The sequence below is a fragment of the Quercus suber genome, unplaced genomic scaffold (assembly GCF_002906115.3).
Source record: "Quercus suber isolate HL8 unplaced genomic scaffold, Cork oak 2.0 scaffold_104, whole genome shotgun sequence".
NCBI classification, from domain to species: Eukaryota; Viridiplantae; Streptophyta; class Magnoliopsida; order Fagales; family Fagaceae; genus Quercus; species Quercus suber.
Genome location: NW_027069569.1, coordinates 523,864 through 550,944, shown reverse-complemented (window position 1 = coordinate 550,944; position 27,081 = coordinate 523,864). Strand labels below are relative to the sequence as shown.

The window sequence follows — 27,081 nt, the reverse complement described above, 5'->3', positions numbered from 1 at the left end:
AAATAGTCCTCACTAATTTTTTTAAAATTCTCTAGGAATTGTGGGTGGCGAAAAGAGGCAGTAAGTTTTGTTTTAGGGTGAAATGGCTGGGTGTGGTTGGGGCCTTGGTTCTAAATTGGTTGGCGGTGCGGTGCGGGCTCACGAGAATCTAACTCGAATCCAAAAACAAAAGTTGGAGAGACTCAAAATATGAGACACCTAATCCTTGGGGCCCACGTTTGAGTAGGCCCACAAAGAACTCCCACTTTGTCACCAAGTGCATTGGTCTAACTTCCAAGCCAGCTCACAACACCCCCCCCCCCCCATCCCCCCCCTTCAATCTCTCTCTAGCCTTTCTTTTTTTTCTTTTCTTTTTTTCTTTTTTCTTTTTTTCTTTTTTTTTTGATGAACAATCTAGCCTTTCATTTTTTAAACAAAAATAATACTAAAGTTGTTTCAATTTTATTTTATAACAAACTGACAATGATTGCTTATCAAAAAAAAAAAAACTACACAATGAATAATATGATTATTTTCACATCAATTATATAATAATTTTTTCATATTGATAAATATATTTTTGAATACTCTTTCATATTTTATATGATTAAAAGATGACACACCAACTTTTTAGCATTTTTGTAATAATTAAATACTTACGATGGAGTTGGATTATATGAATTCAAAACATTGTCTTAGCTAGAAACATTAAAAAGTGTAATTTATAATACTTATTTAATAAAATTTATTATAGTTATACTATCATTTATATGGAAAAAATTAATTATCTTAGAATTGATAGAAATTTACTTCAAACTAATTTGTATGAAAATTCCTCTAGCCCACATGATTACTCTTCCTTTTTTCTTTTTTTTCTTTTTTTTCCTATAAAAAAATTTTTCCATTTTTATTTTAATCACATAACTTACTTAATAGTTTATGACTTGTTTTAATAATTTAATGAATTAATCATGTGTTTAATATATATAGATGGTCTTATAAATTGCCACGTAAAAAAAAGAGAGGCAGGAGTTGGAATGTACATTTTCTTAGAGACTTTCACAATTAGGAGTTGGGTTTAGTGAATTTCTTCCTAGACCTAATCTACTCCCATATGCGTAGGGTAGGGTATTTGTACATCCGCCAAAAAATTTAAATGGGGGATAATAGGTTAAGATGGCGTTTGAATGGGAGTTAAAAGTTTGATGTTTGCTCATATTATAAGGCCGTTCTTGGTGCAGCAGTTAATCTGTTCTCTTGGAAGAGTATCTTGTGTGTTAAGCCCCCAAGGGAGTTTCCTTTGTGTAGATAGTAGCTAGGGGTAAGATTTTCAATAATGACAATCTTCTTAAATGGGGCACTCTATAGTTCACGGGTGCTATATGTGTCGTAATGGAGAAACGGCAGACCACTTATTGCTTCATTGCAATGTCACCTATGTTTTATGGAGAGAAGTATTTAAGTTATTTAGGGTTTAATAGGTAAGGCAGTTTCTAGAAGTAGATCTATTGTATTAAATCACATGATTAAACTTACTATTGTAGAAACACACCCAAAAAAAAAAAAATTCTATTCATGTGTCAATTTCCAATTACTTTACAGGCAATCTATGTACATAGTTAGGATGATTTTATTTATTTATTTATTTATTTACATCAAGGCCCATAAGATGCATGGATTCAATGGACCAAGCCTGTTGAACAAGGTGCACGCATTCTTGCTGTTGATTTACTGGACAATAGTTCCATAAATATAGTCCAAAGGGACCCATTGAATTTGGTAAAGAAAATAATTCCCTCCTCTGTATGCCCCTTTAATGAAAAACAAGAATGAATTCGGTTATGAGACCAAGAATTTTCCGAGCTAGGTGTTATAATAATTGAAAGAGCAGTCGAATTTGAAGCAATATATAGATGAATTGATGGCTCTTGGTCTTGGAAATGAACAAATTGTTGGTCCCCTTCTGGACAGCATAAACGCTGTGCCTGTGTGTGGGGCTGTTATACGAAGTGAGGCGAACCTAGGTGCTTATGGTTAAGTAAAAAAAAAAGATTAAAAAGATTTAGAAAGTCTTCCTTCTCTCAATGAATAATTTTATACTATGTCTTACTTCTTAGTCCAACATGCCCACTAAATTTTGTTAGCTTAGTGCTTAAGCTCGACTTAACTTTAGACCTCGAACTGTTAAGCATAAGTTGTATTAACATTGTATTAAACCTCATATTGATCAATAAAACTGTCAAATGGATAATGCATCAAAGTGCGGCCTGGAAGTCACACTCCTTTACAACTGTATAAAAATAGTCTCTCTCTCTCTCTCTCTTCCTTCAAAGCTTACTTGTTGGCATAAGATTTACAAAAATTTTGTTCCCCATAAATGTTAAAAATATTCGCATTATTTGCTGAAAACGATTGGGCAAAACATGAAAATTACATTGCGATGTGATAATAATGAACAGTTTTCAAAAAACATGAGGTTGTAGATTTGAAAAAAAAAATGCTGATCGAGATTCATAAAATCTTTTTCTTCAAATCACAATTACCATCTTTTTGAAATTAATTTCAAAGATTCGTTTAAACTTTACCAAGTCTAATTGAAGATTTATATCCCTCTTTGCATTATTAAAGAATACAGTGTGACATTCCAAACCTTTGCAAGAAGAAAACCATTACTGCACCTCAAGAAAGTCCTTTACTTTAAAACTTTACTTCGATCATTCTAACCCAAGGTAAGGTATATGTGTGCTTTAACTCGTGGGAGAAGTCACACTCAATGTTGAAATCGAAATTATTATCAATTTATCACTGCTGACTGCTCAGCCGATACAATCAAACAGGTCTCCTCTCCAGGTCTCTTTCTTGCCATAAAATGTAGGAAAACTGGAAAAGTCACCCATAAAATGTTGGAAGTACTCTAAGAAAAATAATTAAACTAATGGAAGTACAGTAAACTAAGTCATTATTCTCAACAAAAAAATAAAAAACTAAGTGTCATTATATGTAAGTTTTGTCTTCATCAAAAGCAATTAGAAAAGATTAATGAAAACGCATAAAAAATGAAGAAGTGATACTATTAAAATGAAAATTCATTTTCATTGTTCGGTGTTTAAACTTTAAAGAATGAAATATCACATTTCAAAAACTACTTGGTGTTTCAAGAGTAAAGATGAATTGCTACTCCAAACCCAAAAGCAAGTCACCTAATAAAAAATGTAAACTTTTTTATTGAGTAGCCTAAGTGCCCAAGATAAGGAATAATAAGTTATTATTTACTTTTGAGTTATATGTTCACTTTTTTATTTTTTATTTTTTTTAAATATAAGATAAAAATTATACTCTAGCATAATCTAAATGTATATATATATGAAACTCATTTCTGGAGAATTAAATCTTGATCCTTACCTCCCACACTCTATAAATACTTGTACTTATAAAGTAACCGTACCAAAAGTAAGCAATAATTATTTAAAAAATATTAAAAACACATTAACGAATACTCTTAGAAAACTTCTTAAAAAAACCATGTAAATTTTTTTTTTTCAACATATTATGAGCTGGTGTCTTTAATTATTAGATTCATTGTTTTTTATTAATGTAGAGTATCTAATAATTACTCTAAGCTACGGCCCCATATTTGTTGATTGGCTCCACTTAATTGCTTGAGCTTTGGATGGTATCTCCTAAGATGATTGGTAGAGGAACTAACATTATTTAAGTTTAACAAGTTATGGATAACTCCAAACTAATATTAATATCCAAAAAATTTAAGGTAAAGAAAAAGGGAATTGGAGTTGGTGAGAAAACCCAATAGTGTAATACTACTTTCTCATGGTCATCCAAATTCCAAGCCCAACGTTCAAAAAGGAAAGGACACTTTACCAAGCGGAGAAGTCACAACTCAAACCTCACAATTCACAAGTATAATGAGGCGCCCCTGGGATTACTCAACATCACATCAACTGTCTCAATCGTTAATTACACAATTAACTCTGAAACCAAAATGATTATCATTGCTGTGATAAGCACAGTGCATCAAAACGATTAACCCATGTTGAATTATATTACCTCAAATTTCTTTTTTTTTCTTTTTTTTTTCTGAATAATTTCTAATTCTAATTAGTTATGATTTGGTTTTTCTCGTCAGAGTAGACAATAATTTTTCTTAATGCAGAAGATAGGATTTTTCTTGATATTCAGAGACAGAGCAAAACTGCTGTAGGGGGGCCATGTTTGGCCCTCCTAACTTTTCAAAAACATCCTTAACACTAGGCTTATTTCAGAATTTAGCCCAATAAAATTGAACTTGGCCCCTAACAACATTCTAGGCCACCTTAAAGCAAAGCATAAATACCATTTTTATCTATATATTTTAATACTCGCTGTTATTTTGATTCAAACTGTCATCTCACTTACAAAAAGAGTATGTATGTGATTAATGGGCTACACGACTAGCTTAAAATTGCATTTTTTGATAGTAAGATAACAACAAGAACCAAAATGACAACAAATTTTAAAAAATAAGAACCAAAATGAAATTATGAAATTTTAGTACCAAATAAAAATTGACCAAAATATAGAGACCACAAATATATTTTTGTGGACAACAAGAAAAATTTCCAAATAACAATAGCCTAAAAAAAAAATTAAATAACAAGCATATGTAAGCCTAAACATTTACAAAAAAATCACCAAACCCATCAATCAAAAGTGTTCCCCAAATAAATAAATAAAAATGAAAAGAAAAGAAGTTTTAAATTAGAGCTGGTGAGAATATATTTTAATTAGGTATTATTTGTCTATCAATGAATAGAATTTAAGCCTCATAGATAGGTGCTGTTGAAAAGAGTTTAATGGCTTTTACCAAAGGGTCCTCCCACATGGGAGATGAGAAGACTCCTAAAAGAATATAAGTGAGTTTCTTCAAAGAATAGTTTGTAAGACTTTTAGAGTTGAGAAATGCTCATGGATATGTATTGAGAGATTGTTAGTTTTGTGAGTGTGAGAAAGTTATTGGATGTATAACAACTTTACAATTGTAAGTGTGTGTGTGTGTGAAATTAGTGACAGATTTTTTTTTTTTTTTTTGTTGGCGAAATTTGTTTGTGAGTAGGGAGTGTTGTGATATTTGGTTAAGCTTGGTTATAATCCATAAGTTTGATAATGGATTTTAATTAGTGTTATCTATGGACGTAGGTGTGAAGTTAACCAAACCATATTAAATATTGTTGTATTGTATGGATATTTATTTTCTTGCTCGTATCAATGCTCTTTGTTAGCTCCAAATAGACAAAATCACAACAATTGATATTAGAATTTCACTGTTGCATATGCTGCATTTGCACAAAACAATGAAAAATAGCTCAATTTTATAGATTAAATCCCAAAATCCCTCACATCAATCAAATTAAAGATATGTAAATTTACAAAATTACTATAATAATCGTCTAAATTTACAAAAAAAAAAAAACATTATTATTTCTTTATGTATTTTAATGATTAAAAAAAACGATAAATAACGTAGAAAAAAAATTTTTAATTAGGTATTATTTGTCTATCAATGAATAGAATTTAAGCCTCATAGATAGGTGTTGTTGAAAAGAGTTTAGTGGCTTTTACCAAAGGGTCCTCCCACATGGGGAGATGAGAAGACTCCTAAAAGAATATAAGTGAGTTTCTTCAAAGAATAGTTTGTAAGACTTTTAGAGTTGAGAAATGCTCATGGATATGTATTGAGAGATTGTTAGTTTTGTGAGTGTGAGAAAGTTATTGGATGTATAACAACTTTAGAATTGTAAGTGTGTGTGTGTGTGAAATTAGTGACAGATTTTTTTTTTTTTTTTTGTTGGCGAAATTTGTTTGTGAGTAGTGAGTGTTGTGATATTTGGTTAAGCTTGGTTATAATCCATAAGTTTGATAATGGATTTTAATTAGTGTTATCTATGGACGTAGGTGTGAAGTTGGCCAAATTATATTAAATATTGTTGTATTGTATGGATATTTATTTTCTTGCTCGTATCAATGCTCTTTGTTAGCTCCAAATATACAAAATCACAACAATTGATATTAGAATTTCACTATTGCATATGCTGCATTTGCACAAAACAATGAAAAATAGCTCAATTTTATAGATTAAGTCCCAAAATCCCTCACATCAATCAAATTAAAGAATTAAAGATATGTAAATTTACAAAATTACTATAATAATCGTTTAAATTTACAAAAAAACATTATTATTTCTTTATGTATTTCAATGATTAAAAAAATGATAGATAATGTAGAAAAAAAAATAAAAAAATAAGAAAATAATATTTTAATAAGATAAAGTTTAAAATAGATAATCTTGCGTGGATTATATAATATAAACAAATAAATAAATGTTTTTATTCTAAAATAAATAAATAGAAAATTTTGTACAAATGATGCAAATGGGTCTAAGCTCTAAACGACCCAAAAAGCACCTAACGATCCGTAAGTAACAAGGGCCGACGCACCAAAACGCAGAGCCACACCAGAACCTTCGTCCTCTTGCATTGCCCAACTCGCTTATAACTCCCCCTCACCACTCTCTTTTTCTATAAACAAATTTAAACTCTCACTCTAAACTCTTCAACAGTGATATAAAATCAAGGTTCAAAGAAGTTGCGAAATTTCTGCTCTCTTGGTTCTAAAATTATGGCTTCCTTGTTGCTCTGTTTCATACTCTGTTTCTCAAGCTTATCTGTGACCTTATCAGAGCAGCTTCTGCTGTTACCTCTAACTCACTCCCTTTCCAAAAACCAATTCAACAGTACCCACCACCTCCTCAAATCCACTTCCACTCGCTCGTCCATGCGCTTCCACCACCACCACCACCACCACAAAAAACTCAACAAACAACAACAACAACAAGTCTCTCTTTCACTCTCACCAGGCAGCGACTACACCCTTTCTTTCACAATCGGCTCAAACCCTCCACAACCCATCTCTCTCTACATGGACACTGGCTCCGACCTTGTCTGGTTTCCTTGTTCCCCTTTTGAATGCATTCTCTGCGAAGGAAAATCCACCACCACAACCCCACCACCACCAAAACTCTCCAAAAACGCCACCGTTTCATGCAAGTCCCCAGCTTGCTCCGCCGCGCACACTTCTCTCTCCTCCTCTGATCTCTGCGCCATTTCTCATTGCCCTTTAGACTATATCGAAACCTCTGATTGTTCCTCTTTCTCGTGCCCACCTTTCTACTACGCCTACGGTGATGGAAGCTTAATAGCTCGCCTTTACAAAGACAGTTTATCTGTACCCACCTCCTCTGTTCCTTCTATGCTTCTTCCAAATTTCACTTTTGGGTGTGCCCACACAACTCTCGGTGAGCCAATTGGTGTGGCTGGGTTCGGCCCTGGCTTGCTTTCTTTGCCAGCCCAAATCGCTACTGTCTCTCCTCAACTCGGTAACCGATTCTCTTATTGCTTGGTCTCTCACTCCTTTAATCAGTACCGAGTTCATCGTCCGAGCCCACTCATTCTCGGCCGCTACGACGACAAGGAAAGGAAGGACAACTCGGGTGTTGATGGGTCTGACTCTGACTCTGACTCAGCTGAGTTTGTGTACACCTCCATGCTCGACAACACGAGTCACCCTTACTTTTACAGCGTTGGACTCAAGGGAATCTCCGTGGGAAAGAGGAATGTTGCGGCACCGGAGATTGTGAAACGGCTTGACCGGAGTGGGAACGGCGGGACGGTGGTGGACTCGGGGACAACGTTCACGATGTTGCCGGCGAGTCTTTACAACTCGGTGGTGGCTGAGTTCGACCGGCGAGTCGGCCGAGTCCACGAGAGAGCGAGTGAGGTGGAGGACAAGACGGGACTCAGGCCGTGTTATTATTACGATGGCAAGGTTGTGAATGTGCCTGCCGTGGTTTTACACTTCGTTGGGAACGGATCTAGTGTGGCGCTACCTAGGAGAAACTATTTCTACGAGTTTTTGGACGGTGATAAGAAGAAGAACGTTGGGTGTTTGATGTTGATGAACGGTGGAGATGACGAGGAGTTGAGTGGTGGGCCCGGGGCTATTCTTGGAAATTACCAGCAACAAGGGTTTGAGGTTGTTTATGATTTGGAAAAAAAGAGAGTTGGGTTTGCGAGGAGACAGTGCTCATCGCTCTGGGATAAGCTGAACCAGAACCAAAACTAACGTAGGTGGCAAGGTTTTGATGAACGGCTGTGATCTACTGCGAGACTTGGTTGACTTTTTGAGGAAAGTCTGAGGAGCCTGGACTTGATATTTTGAATTTGAAGATTTGACCACAGCTGGGGACTCTGTAAATGCACTGGGGTAGTTAATAAATGTGGGGTGGGGTTTTAAGAGTTTTGCACTTCATTTGTTGCTTCTTGCATGTCAATTAAGATTGTATAAATTTGTTCATAGAAAGCCATGCCTATGGGATTGGGATGCTTGAAGCAACAAATGAAGTGTGGACAGCTAAAAGATCTGTAAATTTTTTTTAGAAAATTTTGTCATAATGACATTTAATGTGTTTATTTGTAAGTTACACACTGTTAACGGTGCTTTAAATTAATGTGGAGCAGTGTTGTCTTAAAAGTTCATGTTTTGATTGACCAATGACCTGTTAGCGTTTGGACTGAATTTATGCATAGCATCTCCGAGGACATTGCAAGTTGCAACCCAACCATAATGTGGTCTTTCAGGTATGGCCCAGGAGAAAAAGGAAATGACTAAAGAAGATGGTGAAATGGTATAAAGGCATTTGACCTTTAAACAACTTATGATAGGAGGAATTAAGATGGGGCTGTAAATAAGCATCATAGGGCCTGTTTTACAGTGGGTTTAAATAACAGTTTTTAATTTTTTTTAAAAAAATATGTATGGGTATAAAAATATGTGTAATATTGTTTAAAAATTGAAAACATGCATTTGAACTCGCGTATCAAACATTTGAACTCGCATACCAAACGAAAATTTTTGAGAAAAATTTTTTTTTTTTTTCACCAGCTTGTCATGATTGGGCCCGGGGCTATTCTTGGAAATTACCAGCAACAAGGGTTTGAGGTTGTTTATGATTTGGAAAAAAAGAGAGTTGGGTTTGCGAGGAGACAGTGCTCATCGCTCTGGGATAAGCTGAACCAGAACCAAAACTAACGTAGGTGGCAAGGTTTTGATGAACGGCTGTGATCTACTGCGAGACTTGGTTGACTTTTTGAGGAAAGTCTGAGGAGCCTGGACTTGATATTTTGAATTTGAAGATTTGACCACAGCTGGGGACTCTGTAAATGCACTGGGGTAGTTAATAAATGTGGGGTGGGGTTTTAAGAGTTTTGCACTTCATTTGTTGCTTCTTGCATGTCAATTAAGATTGTATAAATTTGTTCATAGAAAGCCATGCCTATGGGATTGGGATTGGGATGCTTGAAGCAACAAATGAAGTGTGGACAGCTAAAAGATCTGTAAAATTTTTTTTGAAAATTTTGTCATAATGACATTTAATGTGTTTATTTGTAAGTTACACACTGTTAACGGTGCTTTAAATTAATGTGGAGCAGTGTTGTCTTAAAAGTTCATGTTTTGATTGACCAATGACCTGTTAGCGTTTGGACTGAATTTATGCATAGCATCTCCGAGGACATTGCAAGTTGCAACCCAACCATAATGTGGTCTTTCAGGTATGGCCCAGGAGAAAAAGGAAATGACTAAAGAAGATGGTGAAATGGTATAAAGGCATTTGACCTTTAAACAACTTATGATAGGAGGAATTAAGATGGGGCTGTAAATAAGCATCATAGGGCCTGTTTTACAGTGGGTTTAAATAACAGTTTTTAATTTTTTTTAAAAAAATATGTATGGGTATAAAAATATGTGTAATATTGTTTAAAAATTGAAAACATGCATTTGAACTCGCGTATCAAACATTTGAACTCGCATACCAAACGAAAATTTTTGAGAAAAATTTTTTTTTTTTTTCACCAGCTTGTCATGATATATTTATGCACAATTGCCAAAGCGTGGCGTAGATGTCAAAACATTGTATAAATCTTTGTCGGTAAGTTTAGAATTATTTGAATTTTACAAACTTTGAGATTTTTAATTTTATACCTTAAAGTTTGGTTCTATTAGCAAAAACAAATCATCAGTTAGTTTTGGCCATTAAATGACATGTCATCATGTTGACATGTTTTTTTTTTTGGAAATTTTTTTTTTTGGTTTCCCACAATGTTTCCTCAAGGCTTTCAACCAGAGACTAATCACTGTTCGTGCCAAGTGAGCCCACGAATGGGTAAAGCACTGGCCCAGGAAATTCTTTTCAAAGTGCAGGTAGCAAGACTCGAACTAAGGAGCACACCTAGTCAAGCCCAGTATAAGCACTTTGAGACCAAGAGCCTAACCAACTTAGCCAACCTCCTGGGTTGGAAATTACACTTTACCTACTTGTAATTTGTTCGAAAAAAAATACTTTATTTACTTGTGATTTAAAAATTGACATTTTACTTATTTGAGGTTAGCTCCGTTTGTCTCCTTAGTTCCGTTTGTCTCCCGTTACCCATCTCAATTAAAAACATGAGTAAATTTTTATTTTTGTTACCATTTTATGCCTCTCTTTTTAAAACATAAAAAAATTAAAATTAAAAATTAAGAGAAAAGAAGAGCTGAGTTTTGTAAAAATTAAAACTTAACTTTTACATCTACTTTTTATGTATCAACTTTTAGATCTTCTATTTTAACATATTAAAAATTGAAATGATGCATTTCCTCACCTGAACCAGAGAATGGAAAGATGGTGTCTGCTATAATGTTCAAACCTGGTGTCTGTTTTACCAGAGATTAAAAATTCAGTAGATTTTTTTTTTTATAAAAAAAATAGTAAAACAAAAAGCTAAAATCGTTAGTGGTGGCACTGATAATACCAATTGGGAGAGTGAAGAAAACGGCAATGGCACAAGCTGGAAGTACACCCCACCAAGGCAATTGAAGTGACTCGTTGTAATACTCGCACGCAAACATTATAAGACCAATGTTAATGACAAGGTTGACAAGAAACCACCACATAGGAATTTTTTTATACTTCTTCATAAGCGTGGTATGTATATCAATTTTTGTTTTCCCTCCAAATGCGCTTTTGTTTTGCTTCCATAGGCCTCTGTATGTGACAGGTGAAAATGAACTTAGCTTCTAGAAAACTTTTCCTAGAGCTTATATTATCAAAAACTGGCATTTTGAACCAAATAGAATTTATTTTACAGAGACTAATGATATCAAGAGGAATTTAAAGAAGGGAAATCCAGTGATTTGAAAATAGCAAAACATCTGTAGCTAGCAGCAGGATGATTAACAAAAGTTGGAACAACAATTAATTTACCATTAACGCAAACTTAAGGCAGTCAATATTTAAGAGAAAAAAAAGGATCAGAGAGAACAGAGAACAAGCAGAAATGAACACATTTTTTCCTTATTAAAGAAGCATAAGAAATTTAAGAACGAAAAAGAAGTGTATTCTGTTGCTAAAACGTGTGATCCTTTTTTTTTTTTTTTTTCATTCTCTGGTTCAGGTGAGGAAACACATAATTTCAATTTTTAATGTGTTAAAATAGAAGGTTTAAAAGTTGATACATGAAAAGAAGATGTAAAAGTTAGGTTTTAGATCTTCTTTTCCCTTGATTTTTCAGGTTTTTTTTTTTTTTTTGAGAGAAGAGAGACATAAAAGGGTAACAAAAATGCAAATTTATCTTATTTTCAATAAAGGTGGGTGACGGGAGACAAACAGAGTTAATCTCAAGTGAGTAAAATGCTAATTTTTAAACCATAAGTGAGAAAATTGTAATTTTCCCCTTCTAAAAAAAAAAAAAAAAAAAAAAAAAAAAAAAAAAGTCAACTTAGCCTCACGTTTCACTCAAAACTCAACACAAATTCCAATAATTTACACGACGACGTTTCAATCAAATGGAAAAGACAACTCACAAACCAACGACACTGTTTCACCCAAATTGAACGTATTCCCAAATCTCAAACCCATGAACCCCAAAACTGATAGTAGATCCCACGAACCCATCTTACTCAAAGCCGATCTCGAACCCATCAGCTTGACTACCGGCGAAGGTGGCGGCAACGCTAAAGGTGAGTTCATCTTCTCTTTCTTTGCAACCATCTCTCGGACATTCTGGCATTTTACCCCCCTTTTTTTTTATTTGGCATTATGCCCTTATTTCGAAACTATATAGGTGCGTGCCCCTGTTTCGATACTTGATGACCATAAAATCGAGTTATGCCCGATCAAACTTAAAAAAATAAAAATAAAAATAAAAAAATTGCATGGAACTTGACTTCCTAGAAATCGAGTTCCATGCAAAAAAAAATTTAGTGTCATCACCCCATACAATGTTCAGGGAGCTCTACAGTGGCGTTTTTAACCTCTATAGTGACGTTTTAAAGCCCTATAATGACGTTTTTAATCCCTATAGCGGCGTTTTCATGCAAAAAATTTTTCCTAAGTGTTATTGTCCCAGGGCAGGTTCAAGGAGCCCTATAGTGGTGTTTTTAAGCCATATAGTGACGTTTTTGAGCCCTATAGCGGTGTTTTCCTGCAAAATATTTTTTTTTCTAAGTGTTATTGTCCCATGGTAGGTTCAAGGAGCCCTATAGTGGTGTTTTTAAGTCCTATAGTGACGTTTTGAGCCTTATAGTGGCGTTTTGAAACTCAATTTCCATAAAATCGAGTTCTATGTAAATATATATATATATATTTAATTTGATCGGGCATAACTCAATTTTAAACCAATCGAGTACTTTAAGTAACTCGATTTTAGGGTCATCGAGTATCGAAACAGGGGCACGCACCTATATAGTTTCTAAACAGGGGTATAATGCCAAATATTTTTGCCCAAAGGGGCAAAAGGCCAAAATATCCCCATCTCTCTCGTTTGCTTTTTTATCTTTCTCTCTTTATCGAATTTGACTATTGGAACTCTCTAGGTGTGTGTCATTTAAATTCTTTTGCTTCTCTATTGGAAACAAACTTCACTAAAAACACACACACCCATAGAGTTGCAACATGTCCATGGCAGCTCCATCATAGGCAAGGGTAGCATCGATGGCATTAGCAAAAGAACCAAACCAGGGCCTTTTAACACTATTAGGCTAGCGAATTTCAGGAACAAAGTTTCTCTCAAAATTAGTTTAGAGAGAAACTCTTCAAACTTCTCATATATTTCTATTTTAAATGTGAATTTTGAAAATCTAACCATTGAATTTGATGTTCCTTATGTTCTTAATATGCATATCAAATTTCGTTCAAATCAAATATTATTTACTATTTGATCAATTAACGTATTTTTTATATACAACTTTAGATTACAAAAACTTGAAATTATAACTGTGGGGGAAAAGGGGGCCAGGCCCAAGTTAATGGGCCGAATGCCCACGAGAGGACTGTTTCACATCCGAAAAGAAGGATGCGGAAAAGACAAGGCCCAACTAGGAGTGGAATTCTCTTGATGAAGGATCATCGCTGTCCGAGGAGGATATCTCCAGTCCGAGGAGGACATCTCCTGTCCGAGGAAGATGTTTTGCTCTGATATGATATCGGAGACTAATTGAGTAGGGGAAAAGCCCGAATGACTGTCCGAGGACTCCACCTGATCAAGATAAGCTCAAAGCATATTCAGGAACGATAAGGATGGGGAAATATCTGAGGGAAAGGCTGCTGCCACCGTATTCAATGCATTGCAACAGTTTTTCTGGCCACATTTATGTGGAGAAGACCTCTGAACAGTGCATCTTAACCTACCGCCACTCACACAGAGATGAAAAGAAGCTGCCTGACGTGACAGGTACTCGAGCAAGTTCATGGATGGGGAGCACGTGGACGATGGAGATGAGGGCAGGAGTGACTATATAATAGAGGGGAGCACCTGTCAATGAAGCCCCGGAAGAAGAAAGAGAGAAAAGAGAGAGAAGGAAAACAAGAGGGTGATTAAAACTATCAATGTATACAAACTGATCAATGCACTGTTGAAATGGTGATGATCTATTGTTATTAATCCCTTACTAATTCTAGTTCTTTGACCCATACTCTACAAATTAATTGTCTTTGGGTTTACGTAAAGAATTTGAACCCTACAATTGGCACCAAACATACACCAATCGGGGGGAATCCTCAACCCTTTATCTAGTCCATGGCCGTTTGCCCAATGGGGTTTGGACATCGTGGGTCCATTCCCTAAAGCTGCAGGGAACAGAAAATATCTCCTGGTTGGCACCGATTATTTTACGAAGTGGGTTGAAGCTGAGCCTCTTGCCAATATCCGAGATGTGGATGTGCAAAAATTTGTGTGGAAGAATATTGTAACTCGCTTCGGAGTTCCACATACCCTCATTTCGGACAATGGCCTATAGTTCGACAGTAGCTCGTTTCGGAATTATTGTGGCGAACTTGGGATCACGAACAGATACTCTACTCCCTCCTATCCCCAGGGTAATGGGCAAGCTGAAGCAGTCAATAAAGTCATAGTTAGCGGCTTAAAGAAGAGGTTGGATGACGCAAAGGGAAGGTGGGTCGAAGAGTTGCCACACGTGCTCTGGGTTTACAGAACCACACCTCGCAGGTCTACTGGGGAGACCTCTTTCTCAATGACTTATGGGTCTGAAGCTGTCATTCCTTTAAAAGCTAACTTCCCAACCCTGAGAACCAGTTTGTTCTGCCCGGACAACAATGGTGAACTTTTAGAAGCCGGATTGGATTTAATCGAAGAAATGAGAGAAAACGCAATGGTCCGGCTGGCTCACTACCAACAAAAGCTTAGACAAGGCTACGACGCCAAGGTCAAGCTAAGACCCTTAGAACCCGGTAACTTGGTGCTCAGGAAAGTTGTCGGCACCACGAAAAACCCAGCCTGGGGAAAATTAGGACCAAATTGGGAGGGACCATATCGCATCACGTCGTGTGCAAGCATTGGAGCGTACTTTCTAGAGGACTTGGATAGTCATGTAATACCCCGCTCCTGGAATGTAAATAACCTCAAGAGGTATTATTATTAATAGAGTTGTTTTCATGTCTATTTATAATAACTTAACACTGTTTATTTGGTCTCTAAGTGTTTAAACTTAAATCTGATCATGCCTGTAGTCCTCGGACCAGATGATCTCAGATTAGTTAACACTGTTTATTTGGTCTCTAAGTGTTTAAACTTAAATCTGATCATGCCTATAGTCCTCGGACCAGATGATCTCAGATTAGTTAATACTGTTTATTTGTTCTCTAAGTGTTCAAACTTTAAATCTGATCATGCCTGTAGTCCTCGGACCAGATGATCTCGGATTAGTTAACACTGTTTATTTGTTCTCTAAGTGTTTAAACTTTAAATCTGATCATGCCTGTAGTCCTCGGACCAGATGATCTCGGATTAGTTAACACTGTTTATTCGTTCTCTAGGTGTTTAAATTTAAAATCTGATCATGCCTGTAGTCCTCGGACCAGATGATCTCGGATTAGTTAATACTATTTATTTGGTTAATTGGTTAACATTACTTTTTGGCCTCTGTGAACTTTCCTAAGTATATTTACAGAAGATTTTATCCGTTGTTTTTTACATACAGCATTAGACAGGATTGTTCTTTAACGTTGACTGCTATATAAGGTCTTCTTCGGACACGATATTGATTGTATAAATTGTTTGCAAAGCGAAGTAATTGTGTTTCTCTATGACTATAATTACCAGGTGAAATCACTTGTAACGCGAGAAAATCATATTAAACTGCGAACACCAGCATCCAAACAAAAACTAATCCATTAATAAAAATCATAGTTTACAATTTCCTCAACTACAAAAAAAAAAAAAGATAATAAATAAAATAAAATATCTAAGTCTATGTTGGGACTTCGTGGGGAGGATCCGAGGGTAGTTTCTCCCCTTCCAAAAATTCACCCTTTTCTTGCTGGGGCTCAGTGGAAGAGACCTGATCACCTAACAGTGGAAGACCCTGGTTAGGCTCAAGGGTAACCGAGGGATTTGGCTCAGTCAAAGGCAGCTCAGAGGCCTCTGGGAGTTGTGCAGGAGGGACATCGTCATCTGGATACTGCCGAATATCTTCGCCATAAAAAATATTCTCTGGCAGTCTAAGATCTGAGTCAAGGGGCACTCCAGCAGCATTCAGTGCTTTGCCCCAAGTCAAGTCGCAGTAATCTCGAGCAACTGAGGCAAATTGCTCGGTGAGACCTTTTTCTGTTGTCTCCACCCCCAACTGATAGGACGCCCTCTTCTCAGCTTCAGTGGCCTCCTTGGCCAGCTGGGCGTCCCTCTGAGCTTCCTCGGCAGCCTTCTTAGCCTTCAGCAGCTCGGCGCGAAGCTCCTTGATGGTTTCCCTTTCTGCTGCCAGATTTTTCTGAGCTTCACTTAGCAACCTGCGCTGAGACTTGGCCTGGGTCTCAGCGTTCTTGAGACCAGCATCCAGGCTATCCCTTTCTTGGGCTACTCCTTTTAGCTGATCCGAAAGCTTGGAGGTCTCTGCCTTCAGGTTGTCCAAGACTCTCTCTGCTTCGGACCTAGCTTGGGCCTCGGCCTGGGCTTCCACATAGGTCTTGCGGTTCCACTCTTCAGCTACACAGACCTGCTGGGTGATCTGAACAAGATGACTGTGTTAGTATACAAACATAGAAAATCCACATTATAACCAAGGAGCGGAATGGGTATACTTACCATGGCCAAATCCCTCTTCAAAGACATGAAGAGTTCATATTGGCTAAAACGCCTATATGAATCCATGTCTCGGGGCAGAAGTAAGGGTTGCTGCAGCGCCTCGGTTATCAGTGCAGCACGACCCCCGTCGTAGTTCCTGACCGAGGTCTCCCAGGAAAATGGGACGCCGTCGAGCTCTAGCCTGGGGGACCATGTGCGTTGTCCTCGGCGCACCTCGGCCAGGGGAGGCTCCTCTCTGCTCTCCGCCGAAGATCCCCTCTTTTGGCGGGGCTCTTTGACCACCTTTTGTTGCTTGGCCTTGGGTGGCAATCCCTTCTCCTTGTCCTCAGGCTCCATCGGTCTCTTTTTCTTTAAATCCGGTATAGGTTTGAGAGCCGGATTAGGAACCTGTGGAGCGGGAGGAGGTGGAGGCAAATTTGCCGCAGGACGAGAAGTCCCCGTCCCTTTGACTTCAACTTTATTGCTTCTTCTCTTTAGGAGTAGTCTCAGGTCAGACATTTCTTCCTCTGAAGAGTCTTCAGGGACTGTAGTCAGCAACAAAGGAGGTCGGACACAAGACTGTCTATCAAGTTCCTCTTCGGAGTCCGAAGGAATTATTTGGACACCTCCTTCACTTTCCCCTTCAAACTTGAACTTGTCAATTTGTGCGTCCAAGGAGGTGGACGAGGAGCCTACCCTTTCTCTCACAGTCGGCTGTGCAAGGGGAACTTGCTGAACTGGTCGGACGTGCAGCGGAACACCTTGGGGATTGGGGTGTGGAACCGGTGCGAGGTCGTAGGGCGCTAAAAAGTTCTTCCGAGCAACGTCTATGCGTTGCAACCTATAATCACCCTGAGTAATTGCGTTCCCCGCTGGCTGGACGTCGGCTTTCTTGGGGGTGTAACCAAGTATGAGTGGAATAGACCTCAGCTATCCGTCTTCGCTAACGTATATCTCCGAGCGCAGCAGGTAGTTGAGGGCAGGCACGTTAATAAGGCTCAACCGAGGAGCAGTATGTACCTTATCCGTAAAACAAACAAACCAGCTAGATTAGAAAGCAAATACGAGGATAGACAAAGGAATAATTACGGAAAGAGAAAGCCCTAAGACTATGGTTAAAGACCCTGAGTCCGAGAAGGCACACCTGGCTCTCCTGGCTCGGTCGGACAGTGTAAGCCGTCGTGCCACGCGCCCGAGACGATCAAATAGTCGTCTATCATCCCCTTATTGGATTTAGGAAGGCAGGAGAACAGCCTCACGACATCGGAGCAGGATTTAAGGTAATATCCCCCCCCCCTCTTTGGCTACGACACTCATACAAATGTGTTAAGTCGTGCCAAGTTAGCCCTAGGCCTAATTGTTCATTTACGACATCAAAGGCCCCTAAAATCTTAAAATTGTTGGGCGCGCACTGATCGGGGGAGAGCCTATGATTATGGAGGTAGTTTAGGGTCACGGGACCCATTGGAAGGGTCATTCCCCCCTCAATGAAGGCGATCATAGGAATTATGACCTCTCCTTCTTGCCGGGCTAACAATAGTCCCTCCGGAGGGCAATACCTCAGATTTACCTCCCGTGGGATATGGTGGGTTCTCTTGAACTCCTCAATCAGCGCCGGACTATCGACGAGATATTGGTATTTGCCCATTTCTAAGAGAATGAATGAAATAATGAGGAAGATGGTGTCAATGGAAGAAAATGGTATCCGAGGAGAAAATAAAGGCTCAGGAGGCGCCGAGACTTACACTAGCACGAGTGAAACGAATTCCCTAACTCGAAATGTACTGTTGGGTGGGATCCTGAAGGTAGAAGACGCAGAAATTCGAGAGGGCGTGAAGTGCTTTTGAAGAAGGGAACTCTCCGGAAGCTCTGAAAATGCTCTGAGTGCTATGAATATGTGTAAAGTAAGAAAAGTAACTTCCTACAAAGGTTTATATATGGGGACAAACGGAGCGGTATCATTCATCTCGCTCGAATCACGAGGGCAAACCCTACCCGTTTGATCAATAATCCACCGTTGGATGCAAGAGACACAGCCGCCTGAAGTAGTTGATGCGATGTTTTGGGAATGAGAGATTTACAGCGGCAATAATGAGGCGCGCGTCTCCACAATCTCGCTCGTGTAAACAGGGGCATTTATGACTTTTTACTTCTGTTGATTTCTTTTGTTTTATTTTATTTTCCTTTTTATCCATTCATTCCCGCATATCAAATCAAAATCTTATTCTTTCTGGCCGCTTGCGTTGGAAAAAATAAAATTTTGAGGGGCTATTGTGGGGGAAAAGGGGGTCAGGCCCAAGTTAATGGGCCGAATGCCCACGAGAGGACTGTTTCACATCCGAAAAGAGGGATGCGGAAAAGACAAGGCCCAGCTAGGAGTGGAATCCTCTTGATGAAGGATCATCGCTGTCCGATGAGGATATCTCCAGTCCGAGGAGGACATCTCCTGTCCGAGGAAGATGTTTTGCTCTGATATGATATCGGAGACTAATTGAGTAGGGAAAAAGCCCGAATGACTGTCCGAGGACTCCACCTGATCAAGATAAGCTCAAAGCATATTCAGGAACGATAAGGATGGGGAAATATCTGAAGGAAAGGCTGCTGCCACCATATTCAATGCATTGCAACAGCTTTTCTGGCCGCATTTATGTGGAGAAGACCTCTGAACAGTGCATCCTAACCTACCGCCACTCACACAGAGATGAAAAGAAGCTGCCTGACGTGACAGGTACTCGAGCAAGTTCATGGATGGGGAGCACGTGGACGATGGAGATGAGGGCAGGAGTGACTATATAATAGAGTGGAGCACCTGTCAATGAAGCCCCGGAAGAAGAAAGAGAGAAAAGAGAGAGAAGGAAAACAAGAGGGTGATTAAAACTATCAATGTATACAAACTGATCAATGCACTGTTGAAATGGTGATGATCCATTGTTATTAATCCCTTACTAATTCTAGTTCTTTGACCCATACTCTACAAATTAATTGTCTTTGGGTTTACGTAAAGAATTTGAACCCTACAATAACATTTATTTGATGACATAACAATTAATCTTTGATTTTCTTGAAATTTTGTAACCATTAAGGATGTAATAAGAACATACAATTTAACGGTTAGATTTTTAAAATTCACACTCAATATAAATATATATGATGAGTTTGTAGGATTTCTCTTCAAACTAGTTTAGAGAGAAACTTTGTTCGAATTTCAGTGACCCATTTATTTAAGTTCTCAGGTCCACCCTTCCCTTTTATTTAACATTTCTTGGACCCTTTGGCTTGGGATTGGTGTTTGATTATCTCACCATTAATGGTGTCATTACCATTATGTTACTTCCACTTAGCCAGGGTTTCAGCCACCACGTTGGGTTCAATATTACCTAGTTGCATCGAATCACAACAAGAATTCATAGGATCGTGGGTTAGAGATTTGGGAATACATTCAATTTTGGTGAAACGGTGTTGTGGTCTTGTAAGCTATGTTTTCCATTTGGTTGAAACAGTGTCGTGTAAATTACTAGAATTTGTGTCATGAGTTTTGGGCGAATTTCATTTGCCCACAACCTCCAATGATGCCTTTTTCAAGATCAACATAGATTGGGTTGATTTTAGTACATAGAAGGAAGTGGGTGTGGGTGTGGGTGTGGGTGTGGGTGTTCTTATAAGAGACAAAGAAGGTAGGTTGGTAGTTGTGTTGAGTAAAAAGATCTAAGCCCCACTTAATGCTCTTTAAGCCGTAGCAAAAGTTTTTGAAGCTGGCTTTCAATTTGCAAGAGATGTGGGTATGCATGAGTTCATAATCAAGGCTGATTCTTCGATTATATGTTAGGCTTTAAGCGAACAATCCCCCACCCCCCACCCCCTCTTTAGTGGCCTCGATTATCTATGGTATGATAGTTATCTATGGCTTTTGTTGAGTTGATATTTTCCATGGTTGTAGGCAAGGTAATAGACTTGTTCATTTGTTAGCCAAACATGTCTTAGGCATTTAATAATATCTCTACTTAAATTGAAGAGAGTCCTTTGTTTCTTAGAATTTTTTAGAACAAGCTCGTCTCCATTATGTAATTTTCACTTTTCATTCCCGATAAAATTCATGGTTTTGACTCTTGAGGTCTTCTCATAAACCAATAAAATAAAAGGTAATATGGATACAATGATCCCATGTTTTATGTACCTAAAAACAAGTCTTTGGCTGAATATTGTAGAAAACGAAGTTTATTTGTGATATGGGTATGTTCAAATTTATTTGGGAAAATGAGAACAGAAACGAATTTCAGCAGCACCATTACTGAAATTTTGAAAAAAGTAGGGGAGAGGAGAAAGAAATGATGTGACGGAAGTGGGAGAGAGATAAAGGAATTTTGGCAATGGTATTACCAAAATATGTGCCCAAAAAGCCTGGAGACTGACTTGACTGAAATTATTAAAAAAAAAAAAAAAAAGAATTGTGGCAATTGAATTGCTAAAATTGGAGGATTAAAAAAAAAACTGAATTTTGGCAAAAGTAATGCTACAGTTATAAATTATTTTATAATATTTTTACAAATTGTTGTTATGACCAACTTCTTACGGGTTCTCATCAGGACCCACCAATAAAATCACTTTTTTATTTATCAATAGTCACTCACCACATCAGTAGTTTGTGAAAGCTTTTGTAAAAAAATTTGTATCTCTAGCATTTTGTCGAAAGTGGACGATTACACTTTTTTTTTTTTTTTTTTTTTTTTTATCAATTGTGACAATTGAATTGCTGAAATTGGAAGTAAAAAAAATAAATAAAAAAAAATAAAAAAACACTTGAATTGTGGCAAGAGTAATGCTACGGCCACACTTGCCACAATTCATTTTGTTTTAGTCCTCCAAAAGTGTGGCTGTAGCATTAATCTTGCCACAATCCCTTTTTTTTTTTTTACTCCTCTAATTTCGGCAATTCAATTGCCACAATTGAGGTTTTTTTTTTTTTTTAATCCTCCACTTTTGGCAAAATACTAGAAATGCAAACTTTTTTATAAAAACTTTTACAAACTGTTGATGTGGTAAGTGATTATTAATAAATAAAAAAGTATTGTTATTGGTGGGCCCTGATGAGAACTAGTAAGAAGTTGGTTATAAGAACAGTTTACAAAAATATGGTAAAATAGTTTGTGCTCGTAGTATTACTCTTGCCATAATTTGGTTTTTTTTTTTCTTTTTTATAATCCTACAATTTCAGCAATTCAATTGCCACAATTCAGTTATTTATTTATTTATTTTTTTAATTTTGGTCAAGTTAGACTCCAATTTCGAGTAGGTCAGGTGGGTTTTTTTTGGGCACATATTTTGGCAATACCATTGCTGAAATTATTTTTTCTCTCTCCCACTTCCGTCACATAATTTCTCTCTCCACATTAATGTGGCCAAGGAATTAACTGTAAAGTATTTAATGCGGTGATAGCAGTTTTCTCCTAAATATTTCTCAGCTTCCCTTTGTCCTATTCCCTCTTGATACTTATCCTTACCAATACAATTGTCTGGTGTGTTGTTCTTGATGGCATGTCAAATCTTTGACTTCTACTCTGTTTAGCCGAAGAGGTATTTCTCCTCGGACTTCTTTCCCAAACCTTTATGACCAGAATCCTTCTATAATTTATTGATTTGTATGTCTTCGTTAATGTCTAACTGTTCTCGGACAGCTAAATGTCCTCAGATAAGGCCCATGACCCAATATATATTCCTAGGTCCCTTCATCCCTACAATAGGCCCTCGAAATTCAACTTTTTTGCTCCTCAGAAAAAAGGGGAATTTTGATATTCCAAAAATCACTCTACTCTACTCTTATGTCACCTCTTTCTGTGCAGGTGTCTTTTCAACTATCCAAAAGCATGCTCTTGACGTTTCGGCATCCAAGATGTGTTTGCATTTAATTCTTACGGCAACATGCTCCCCACGTTCTATGGTGTGATGAAGATCCTATGGTGGAGAATTTTACGAGAACTTGGGCTAGAATTGTCCCGCTCACTTTTTTCCCTTTGTATATATGGGGCTTAAAGTTACCAGTTGCTTTACTTTTTGCATCTCCAACACTCAAAAACTAGTCTAAAAAGCTCTCTCTCTCTCTCTTCCGTAAGTTACCTTTAGCATTTCCTCCCCTTTAAAAAAAAAAAAAAATTTAGAACCCTTTTTCTCCTCGGCCCTTCTAATTTTACCTCGTCTTGCCAATTCCTTCAACGATCTTCCAAATTGGTAGATTTGCTCACCTGGTAGACACCCCTAAGAGTATAGAGAGCTTTAAAGCTCACTACTGTATTCCTCTCGAGGCTTCCATTAGGTATTGCCACCGGGGGGAATGGCACACCATGAGACAGGAGGGAGAAGTGGTAATCCCTATGATTGTTTTCATAGGAGGGCTGAGAATCCCTATAGGTAGGGTGACTAGGGATTACCTCATTGCCCACAAACTCTCCTCTACCCAGTGTGCTTCTAACATGTTTAGGATTCTAGGTAGTGTAGACACCCTTAACGAAAGGATGAATGTGAACCTTACACACTATGATGTTAACTGGGTTTACAATCGTTACAAACTAACAGGGCAGGGGTACTATCTGAAAACTAAAGTCCCCACCGTCAGACTTATATCGTGTCTCACTGAGTCCAACAAGTGTATGGATAATGATTAATTAATCGTCTCAAGGGAGTAGCATGATGGACTTCATTGCCCAACACGGGAAGGTACACCAAGTGGGGTACTTAGGTTTAGGTTCATGATTCTAACAATAACCCCTTTATTATTAATGTTTTCTGTGCTTATCTTTTCCATATTTACTTGAAAAATATGATCTTACTTTATTTTTGCTGTTTTTCTGACTACGTGTTTGTTTTTGGTGAATTGGCAAATAAGTACTCTATTATCCTGAATCTCAACCTCATCAATGAGTCTAATCTAACAAGGATACTCAAGGCTGAAATCTTCGTTCACAATGATGGGTATTTAAGAGTAGCCTACCTCATCCTCGACTACAATCCAATTTCCTCCAGCTTCTTAGCCCCAAATAATGTAATCAAGCCCAGAGATCCTTGGCTATGGCAGATCAACATTGCCGTGCTTAGTTTCCTTGAGATTGGCCCTGTCCTAGAAGGCATACAACAAGTAGAATTGACCCTCCAGCATACAGCTGAGAAAGAAGCAACTCCTTTTCAACCAACTATTAAGTAAGAAGAATAAATAGTTGAAGTCTCCGACTCTAAGGACAGCTTTGAGGTTTTCAACCAGCCTCAATCCCCAAAACTTCTAGCTAGTGATTTTAGCCACCTTCCTCCAGCCCAAGTTAGTAGCACTCAGGAAGCTCCAAGAGTTCCTAATGCCATGGTGCTATAATGCAAAACTAAAACAAGCATTCTGGATCTACTGGAGTCTCATGCATGAGGCAATGTGCCTGAGATGGCAATCCAGACCAAGCCCCCCACTCCTCCCTCAACCCAGGCTCCCCAACTTGACCTCGCAGACAAAAAGAGAAAATGGGACCAAAAGGGCAAAGAGGTGGTGGAAGAAGGAAATGGCCTTCCCTCTAAAGAAGTTGAGCCCCAGAAAGGGGCTAAAGTAGCTAATACCAATCAATCAAGGTCCTCTAGTGAAGGATCCATCGTGGAGAGGAGGCGTGACCACTCCACAGAGATCCAAGCTTGGAATCCTCCCTTTGTACTGAATGGGTCTCCTCTTCTTTCAAATGCCTCGATAAGGGACTTTCAGTAGGGGAGAGCTGGATATGTGGCAAATGCTGTGTAGCAGGCCCTATTGCTGCCTGGAGATATGGTCGACTTAAGGGCCATGAAGAAACACGAAATGTTTCTTAGTCTGAAGAAAGACCTTGTGTTGGTAAGTTTTTAAGTTTTTTTTTTTTTTTTTTTACTTACGGTTATAATTGCTTTCTCTAATCATTGCATTTTTTCCTTTACAGGTTGTTCAATCTGTGCACATGGCCAAGGAGCTAGTGACCAAATCTCATCGGTAAATGAAGGAGGAGGAAGGTAAGAGGATAGCTTCTGTGGAAGCCCGAGAAGAGGATCCAAGAACTTAACAATCAATTGATCAAGGCTAATAGGGAGAGGAAGAGTGTCGAGGCTGCTTTGCACGGGGCCGAGAAGCAAGCAGAAACTTAATGCAAACAGCTCCGCCAGACTAAGGATCAGTTATTTGCAGCTAAGATGCAGATTGAGACCTTGAAGAAGAAATTGGAAGAGGTGGAGAAGGTTGTAGAGAAAGCCAAGCAGGATGACTATGATATTGGGGTGGCAGAGATTGAGGAATGCCTTAGGGTTGAAGTCTCGGGGGTTTGTAGAACCTATTGCCACCAGGTGTAGAATGAGGCCCTCAACCAGGCTGGGGTTGAGGGCTCTTTTGCCATAAGGGGAGCAAAAAATGTCTATTATCTCCCAGCGATCTGACCATCAGGCCCTTCAAGTTCCAAAGCTGAAACTGCTCTTAAAGGTCCAGAACTTAGCAAAGACATACCTGCTAAGGCTCTCCTCTCCTACAATAGTCCTTCCAAAGAGGCAGAGCAAGTTAGGGCAGTTGAAAAAGAGAAGGATACAACTAAAGGAGTGGTCCCTGAAGCTACCAAGCCTTCAGTTGTGCCCAAGGACCCTTCTAAGGATAAAGAAGTCCCTCAAAACCTAGAAATTATCCCGGAAACCCTCCCTATGCCTACCAAGGAGGATCCAAAGGGTAAATGTCCAGCCTCCACAATAGCTGCAACTGCTAAATCTACTAAGGTCATAGCAAAAGACAACCCTCCCCTTAAGATTAAATAGGGCCTAAGTTAGATTTTATAGGTAGATCTTTTTTGTTTTATTTATGTAATTTTTGTTTACATTTTTGAAGCTCTACTTATTCCGCCTTGTCCAAGGCTTTACTTAATGAAAAGTATTAACTTTCTTTTATGCTTTATTGTACTTGTGCAAAGTCAAATTTGATTTCTGTTCTACCATGCACTTAATTGACATAAGTATGAAATATAATTTCACTTAATTCAAGATATTCCCACATTCTTGATCTTAACAATCATCTACACAATTGATAATATAACTGCTACATTCTATACTCTCAACAATATAACAAGCTAACATTTCCCAGTCTACAACTTTTGATAAAGTATAAATTTGACTTCAAAACCGTACCTAATATAGCTAAGACAAGTTGCTCATATGATTATATGTGCCTTAGGATTTCTTTCTTACTTTTGAGCAATGGCAATAAATTCACTTATCCAAAGTTTCACACATCATTCCACTTAGCAATAGACCCAGGTTGTAGTAGGTGTTAATTTACCTGTGGTAAATGGTCTGAGGAGCCAAATATTACTAAGGTTCTGTTTAACTCCTTAAGAGATATTGCATAGTGTTAATTTACCCAATATTTGTGGTTCAAGGAGCTAGACATGAACAAAGTTCTGTTTAATGCTCAAACAAGTAATAAGGAGTACTAATTTACCCCAGGAATGTAGTCCAAGGAACCAGGTATGACCAATGTTCTGTTTAATACTCAAACAAGTAACCAAAAATATTAATTTACCCAAGGTATGTGGTCCGAGGAACCAAGCATGACCAAAGTTCTATTTAATATTTAAACAAGTAATCAAGAATATTAATTTACTTAAAGTATGTGGTCCGAAGAACTAATGTCACACCCTAAACTCCAAAGGATCCAAAGCATGAAAAAGACATCTCAAAGAACCTGTAGATTTTCTTTTTTGATAATCCAATCCACATAAATCATATCAAATACCAACATCAAGAATTATCATAATAATTTCATTGAATATACTCTCAAAGTAAGTTAGAGCTCTAAGCAATAATTACAAGGACCATTAGCCACAAAAGAATAGAGGTATGAATAATTAATTACATATCATCAGCTTGTCCCATTAGTGGAAATAACGTCACAATCACTTTAATATACAAAAGAAAGAGTCAAGCCTATTCTAAGATGTACACCATCTAACATACTCATTACAAAAGTTCAGCCTCCATCAGTAGTTAGTCTAACTACTATTAGCCACCAAAAAGCTATTTCAAAAGACTATTGCCTACTCTGAAAAGGTTATAAAAATAATGGGATGAGACAGATTCTAGTAAGTAGCATAATTAATAAGGATGGGGAAAATGTAAGTTTCATGATAATGAACATTTAGAGAAACATATTACAATTTGGGAATTTCCATTTAATTTATGCAAAAACAATTTCATTAACCACATGACAAGAATGATAGGAATAGTTTAGTACCAAGCTTCCAAAAATAACTACGAACTACATTCCATTTACTGTGAGCTATATAAACATCTAATACCATTTCAAAATTAGAAAACTTCACCCAAGATGCAACAAGGACCAACAAGGACAGAGATATCACCCAGACATCATACCGCCACAAACAAGTTAGAGTCCAAACACACTAGCATGATA

At 37.8% G+C, this 27,081-nt stretch overlaps 1 protein-coding gene across 1 annotated transcript; it reads left to right on the top strand.

The window, feature by feature from the left end:
* The first annotated feature begins 6,418 nt into the window (after positions 1-6,418).
* LOC112034979 (probable aspartyl protease At4g16563) lies at positions 6,419-8,562 on the top strand. The gene has a single exon (XM_024067807.2). It carries the CDS (start codon positions 6,652-6,654, stop codon positions 8,152-8,154), a length of 1,503 nt encoding a protein of 500 aa, XP_023923575.2. The 5' UTR covers positions 6,419-6,651; the 3' UTR covers positions 8,155-8,562.
* The last annotated feature ends 18,519 nt before the right edge of the window (positions 8,563-27,081 follow it).

What these genes read in the sequence shown, in the direction of transcription:
- LOC112034979 (XM_024067807.2), top strand. Translation starts at nt 6,652, where the DNA reads ATGGCTTCCTTGTTGCTCTGTTTCATACTCTGTTTCTCAAGCTTATCT.